At 50.4% G+C, this 7,028-nt stretch overlaps 1 protein-coding gene across 1 annotated transcript; it reads right to left on the reverse strand.

Moving 5' to 3' along the window:
- Positions 1-1,104: 1,104 nt before the first annotated feature.
- TBXA2R (thromboxane A2 receptor) lies at positions 1,105-6,714 on the reverse strand. Its single transcript, XM_065874832.1, has 2 exons — positions 5,830-6,714; positions 1,105-1,848 (listed from the first exon to the last, which is right to left on the reverse strand). Exons 1-2 carry the CDS (start codon positions 6,613-6,615, stop codon positions 1,603-1,605), a joined length of 1,032 nt encoding a protein of 343 aa, XP_065730904.1. The 5' UTR covers positions 6,616-6,714; the 3' UTR covers positions 1,105-1,602.
- Between the last annotated feature and the right edge of the window lie 314 nt (positions 6,715-7,028).

Below are 7,028 nucleotides of genomic sequence, written 5' to 3' on the forward strand. Positions count from 1 at the left end.
GAGACCCCAGAAGTCCACCCCACCCACCAAATCTGTCATCCCTAGTTCTGCCACCAGGGCGGCCCTCCTGCATTCCCAGCCCCCTGAACCTTCAGCTCAGGGGCCTGCCCCCTCCCCCGAGCTCAGGGAGCCAGGGCCAGCTCCGCCAGCATCAGAGCCCCTCCCCTACCATGGGGGGCTATAGCTTGGGGGTGACATACTTGTGGCCCCCATCCCCTCTCCTGCCCCTCCCAGCCTGGGTCCCCCAGAAGCAGCAGGTGACCTCATTCGCCCACAGGCGGGGTGTGGGGGCGGTGAGGGAGGGTGGACACAGGGGCTTTGGTTTCACCCGGGCCTGGCTCTGGGAGCTGTAAGCAGATCCCAGGTCTGTGGAGGGGAGGCGGGGTGAGGCGGGGGTGGGGGGGGGGAGTTGGGGCAGGAGGCGGTTTCCCCCTCATGTACCTCGAGGGCTCATGGGGAATAAAGGCACCTCCCACCCCTGCAGCCCTGTGTGTCATTTTTGGGGGGTGTTTGGGGGAGAGCAGAGGAAAGGGCAGGTGTGAGGGTCTGGGGGGCTGACATGACAGCACCAGATGCTTCTTATGTGGCTACGATGTGCCAGGCGCATTGTTAAGTGCCAAGTGTGCAGGTGCTCATGGACCTGCAGACACACGGCGCTCTAGACAAACTCAGTCGTTCGGCCATTCTGTCTGCCTTTACTGAGCACCTACTATGGGCCAGGAGCTGCTTGTTCAAGGCATGGGGAGTCTGAAGGGCTGAGCGAATAGATGGCTAAACCACAAGCTTATGAGGGAGTGCATCCCATCTGCCGTGGAGGAAGCAGGCGTGTACGCCATGGTCCCTGTGTGTCTTGCCCTCTCTTTTCCTCACCTGCAAAATGGGTTTAATCCCAGAACCCTCTCCTAGGGGCTGTAGGGAGGCTTCCAGGAGATCCAAGCTGTAAAGTGCTTAGGGAAGACTCAATAAAGGAAGTGGGGAGAGGAGCTGGAAGCCAGCCCAACCTCTTGGGGCTTCCGCAGCCCCCCAGTCCTGCTCGGCTGCCACACGGTTGGATAGGAATATTGATACAAGAAACTTCAATAATTGACAATTTCAGAGCCAAAAGAGATTATATTTTGGCAAGAGAGGGAGTCTCTTGGCCGTTCTCATTCAACCTTTTCTAGACAGAGCCTTCTCAAATTGGGCTGTCAAAGGGAATCAACTGTACCCCAGTAAGTAGGTCATATTCAGGGGTCAGAGGGTGTCAGAGTCCCCCATTTCTGGAGGATTTCTGCAAGGGGAGGCTTACACGTCTGCTTTCCTCCAGATACCATCCCAGCATTGCCCACACCCTTCCTGGGATTGGGAGGGGTCTCTGAGTGGGGAGGGGGCGGAGAGAGGGGAGGGGCTTTGGAAAGGGGAGTCAGGGAAGAGTTGGAGGGTCCCCAGGGATGACGGAAGACAGCACACAATCCTGCCACTCAAACTGTCCATCCTGCACTCCTGGCTCCTGGACTTCCGAACAGGCAGATGCGACTGACAGGGAGGACAAAGTTTAGATGGGGGACATGCTGGCAGGGTGCTCTGTCCTTCCAGAGCTGCCCCCGACGTCCAGCCCTGGCCCTACTGCATCGTGGACCTGCGGGTGAGCTGGGGTTGCAGGGAGAGCGACCTGGGCCGGGTACTGAGGCGAGGGTGGAGGCGCCGGATCACCGCCCGGCGAAACAGGATGTACACCCAGGGGTCGAGGATCTGGTTCCAGGTGGCCACGCGCAGGTAGATAAGCAGCTGCTTCTCGGTGGCTCGGGACAGCTGCCCAGTCGGGCTCATGGCAGGCGGGCTCCGCAGCACCGTCTGGGCGATAAAGACCTGCGGGGGGAGGGGTGTGTGTGCGTGTGGCCAGAGCGGTCAGCCGGGGGCCAGGCCGGCCACCAGCCCTGCCCTCCACCAGTACCTGCCCGGGCCACCTGCCATCCACCGAGATCCCGTGCTGATTTTGTCCCCGAGGTGCTGTGTGACCCCGGGAGAGCTGCCTGACCTCTCTGAGCTTCAGCTGATGTGGCCAAAAAATAGCACACTTTTCCTGCTCCTCTCCTGGGCACAATTAAACGTGGTGGACAAGAGGACTTGCGGGTGCGAGCAGGTGGAATCACTGTGACTGCCAGTTTTATTATTCTATCAAACATTTATATTTTATACAAATTTTATAATATAATATCAAATTATGGTATAAAATTGTATATTAAATAATTAAATTTTATGTTGTTTATTTTGTCAGTTTATATTATATTAAAGTTTATAGTTTATAAAATTTTATGTTAAATAATGTTTGTTAAATTCTTATATTAAATCACTTTAATATATTTTATTAAATATTGGATGTTATATTTAATATTATACAATATATAATGTAATAAGGTGTTTACAGATTATCATAGAATATAGTTACCTAATAATTAATATATTGTTAATTATAACTATTATATATAGTTATGTTATATATATTCTATAGTATTTAAAGTTATATATGTAATTATATAATATATAACATAATTATAAGGATGTGACTATACATTACATAATGACTGACATAATTATTATTAATTAATAACATGTAATTATAGCTATATGTTATATAGTATTTAACAATTATATAATATATATTATATGATTGATATATTATTAAGTATGAATGAATAATATATAACTATAGTTATATGTTATATAGTATTTAACAGTTGTATAATATATAACTATATATTATATAATGATTGATATAATTGTTAAATATTAAATAATAAGTAATTATAGCTATATGTTATACAGTATTTAAAAATTATATAATGATTGATATAATTATTAATTCTAATCTAATCTAATTAATTATAATTATTATATTTCATAATTATAATCAAATTGGGACTATATTTAATATAATTATATTCATATTGTATTGCATGTATTATATTAAAATAAATTTTTTCTTTTTTTTTTTGGCTGCACCATACAGCTTGCGGAATCTTAGTTCCCTGACCAGGGATTGAACCTGTGCCCTCAGCAGTGTAAATGCAGAGTCCTAACCACTGGACCGCTAGGAAATTCCCCCCAAATTATTATTTTAAAATTGTTTCCTGAGCACCTAGAGTGTGCTGGGCAATTCTGGGGACACTGCAGTGGCCAAGACAGACCCAGGTCCCACTTGCACAGGTTCACAGGCTCACAGCCCCATTAGGACACGTGACCAGGTGGTTGCAACTTGGCGGTGGGAGTGGGGGTGACCTAGCAGTGATGGAGGCACTGTTGGAGCCCAGAGTAGGAGCCTGACCGGGCTTGGGAGAGGTAACCAGATGGCGAATAGGAGTTTCCCAGGTGAGTTTGAAGGAAGTGTCTGTGGGCCTTTCTTCTGGGACAATAGGGAGCTACGGGAGGTTTTAGAGCGGGAGTTACCTCATGGGCCAAATCTGGCCTGCCACCTGTTTTTGTTTTGCTTTGTTTTTGCCTTTTTGGTTTGTTTTGTTGTTTTGCTAAGAATGTTTTTACATGTGTCAATGGTGAGAGAAAAAAATTAGAAAGCATATTTTGGGGGTTTTTTAATTTAAAAAATTTTTTATTTTTATTTTTTATTTTTTGGCCATGTCACGCAGCATGCTCGACTAGGAATCGAACCCACACCCCCTGCAGTGGAAGCACGGAGTCTTAACCACTGGGCCACCAGGGTAGTGGCCTAGAAAGCATATTTTGCGACGTGACAATGACACGAAATTCAAATTTCAGAGTCCGTAAATGAAGTCCTATTGGTGCACAGCCACGCCCGTTTGTTTCCATGTAGCTTTCATGCCACAGCAGCAGAGCTGCGTCGTTGTCACAGAGACTGTGTTTAAAGGGCTTACTATATGGCCTTTTAGGAAAAACTTTGCTGTCCAAGGGGACCAGGAATCGTTTAATGATTCAATGATTCTACCTAGGATGCCTTCCTGGTTTTTACCTAACAGTTCAACTTCTATTTATCCTACAAAGCCTCAGTTCCAATGGTTCAGAACAGGGCAGGGCTCATCCTGGGTATTTCAAGAGAGTCAAGGCTGGAGGGCAGGGAGAAAGAAGAAGCTGAGACAGATCCTTGTCAGGGACCTCTTGGTGAAGGTGACATTTGAGGGAAGACATGGAGGAGTGAGGGAGTGATCCATGTGGAGATCTGGGGTGGGGGAAAGCATTCCAGGCAGAGGGTACAGCCCAGTGCAAAGGTCCTGGGGCAGGACCGAGCCTGGCATGTTGGAGGAACAGCCAGGAGGTCCATGTGTCTGGAGCAGAGTGAGCGAGGGGGAGAGAGGGAGGAGGGGAGGGCAGGGAGGGGACAGGGCAGGTCGTGCAGGGCCTTGTGGGTGGCAGGGAGGACTTGGGCTTTTACCCTGAGGGAGGTGGGAGCCCTGGAGGGCTGTGGGCAGAGGGGGGACCTGACTCAGGTGCTCACAGGCACCGTCTAGATGCTGCTCGATAAATGATAATAATTACAAGTGAATATAGAAATGGCCTCAGCTCGACACAGATGTAGAGAATAAACGTATGGACACCAAGAGGGTAGTGGCGGGGTGGGGCGGTGGTGGTGGGATGAATTGGGAGATTGGGATTGACATATATACACTAATATGTATAAAACAGATAACTAATAAGAACCTGCTGTATAAAATAAATAAAATAAAATACAAAAAGAAATGGCCTCAGCTCTATGAGACCAGGCCTGGGAGGGACACCCCAGGTACAGAACAGAAGCACATTTCTCAGCCGGAAGCATCGACCTGTAACTGCCACTCCCCTGGGACCCATCAGTGCCTGCAGCTTCACGTATCACAAAAAAAATTATGTTCCTTTCTTTTTTTTCTCCCACCGTTGACACACGTAAAAACATTCTTAGCAAAACAAAACAAACCAAATTTGCAATCTTCCTATCCCACAGGTTTAGCTTTTGTTTTAGCCCTTATCACTTCCTAATATCTACCACTTCACTTATTTATATACTATGTTTATTTTCTGTCTTCCCCACGACCTAAGAGTTCCAGGAAGTCAGGCGGTTTTGTCAGTTTTGTTCCCTGTGCAGTGCCTAGACCAGAGCCAGCAACACACTCATAGCTCAGTAAATGTTTGTTGAAGGAACCAATGAACAAATGAGTTCATGTCATCATCCTGACAGTCACTCTGAGAGGCTGGCACCATAATAGGGGGAGATTGAGGCTGGAGGAGATTGAGGCTGGAGATTGACCTGTAGCCAGAGTCACATGATAAGTCCTTGTTGGATGTGGGCTGGAAACCAAGTATCTGATTCCAGTCTCCAGACTTGTCGCCATCCAGTCAGAAATGGAAAAATAACCACTCCAAGCGGCCAATTACATCAATCAGTGGAAGGACTTCAGCAAGCTCCCCTGACTCAGGGAAGATCTGTGCAAGGCTAGGGTCCAGCCCAGAACTAGGCACAAAGTAGAAATGATTCAGTAATTGTACCTGGAATGTCCTCCCTGCTTTTCTCTGGCAGGTAAACTCCTCTTCATCCTTTAAAACCCCAGCTCCAATGCCCCTCTTCCAGAAAGCCTTCCCTGATATCCCAGGGAGAGCCTGGGAGCCCTTCCCTGGGCATCTCAGTCCCAGGACACTGCCTCTGCCCCAGTCCTGCCCCCAGTTTGGGATTATCTGTGTCTTGCTCATGGGTTCCTCAAGGAAGGACCCTTGAACACTGGGGTCATGCCCACATTTTCTTGGGCGGACGAGAACCTGAGGGTTATGAATTCATTCGGGAGGAACCGAGGTCCAGTCACCAAGGGTGGGTGGGAGACCCTGGCAGCCCCTGCCCCCGCCACTCACCAGCAGCGGCATCCAGCAGATGCTGGCCACCACCATGATGCCCGTGAGCTGAGCCATCATCTCGACCTCGCAGTCCCGTGGGCGCTGCTGGGCGGCCTCCTGCCCGTGGTAGACGTGGCACAGGGTGGCCACGCTGATCGTGTTGAGCAGGAAGGACAGCCCCACTGAGAGGCTGCCAAGGAGGGTGAAGAGCAAACCGAAGACCACATCCCCTGGCTCGGCACCGAGTGTGAGGAAGCACCAGGAGCCCGGGTACTGCACGGTGTAGCGACCTACACCCAGCAGGGGCAGCAGGCCCAGAGCCAGCGCGGTGGCCCACACCAGCCCCACCATGGTCCAAGCCCGGCGCTGCGAGGAGGCTGCGGGCCGTGAGAAGGGCCGGGTGATGCCCAGGTAGCGCTCCGAGGCCATGGCGGCCCCCAGCAGCAGCGGGCACAGGCCAAAAAAGACCATGATGACGCCCATGAAGTGGCAGAGGCTGCAACCGGGGTCCACGGCCTGCCAGTCAAAGAGGGCGGCGTGCTGGGACACCACGATGATGCCAGTGACCAGCAGCCCCATGAAGTCAGTGATGACCAGGCCACAGAGGAAGGTCAGGAAGGAGGATCGCGCATGGGAGCTGCCCTGCCGCGCACTCACCAGCACGCTCAACGCCAGCAGGTTGGAGGCCAGGCCCACCAGGCAGAAGGAGGCCGCAAACCAGGGGGAGGCGATCAGGCGCCGTTCCTCCAGTGTGATGTTTGTTGGCCGCAAACAGGGCCCCAGAGAACTGCCATTGGGCCACATGGCGCCAGAGCGGAGTGGGGAGGGTCACCACCCCATCAGGCCAAGGCTGCAGGTGGGGTGGACTGGCACTGGCTCAGGCACACCTGGGGAGGGTGGTGGCGGAAGAGAAGATTTGCTGGTGATTCATTCTGCATTTTAGTCTGAGCAGCCCTGGTGAACTCCTACACAACCTTCAATGCCCCAGCTCAAATATCCCCTCCTATAGGAAGCCTTTCCTGACCTATCTCACTCCCTACTCAGTAAGTATTACTATTACTACTATGACTAGCTCCAGCCCTGTCCTGCCCAGGCTCAGTGACCCTCAAGGGTGAGGATCAGTTCTGTCTCCTCTGGGAACCCTGAAAGACACCAGTTAGTATTTGCCAGGTCTCAGAGAAGGGCTGAGAAGCCCCAGTTTGAACTCCAGCCCTGGT

This window comes from Phocoena phocoena, chromosome 3, assembly GCF_963924675.1.
Source record: "Phocoena phocoena chromosome 3, mPhoPho1.1, whole genome shotgun sequence".
Lineage (NCBI taxonomy): Eukaryota > Metazoa > Chordata > Mammalia > Artiodactyla > Phocoenidae > Phocoena > Phocoena phocoena.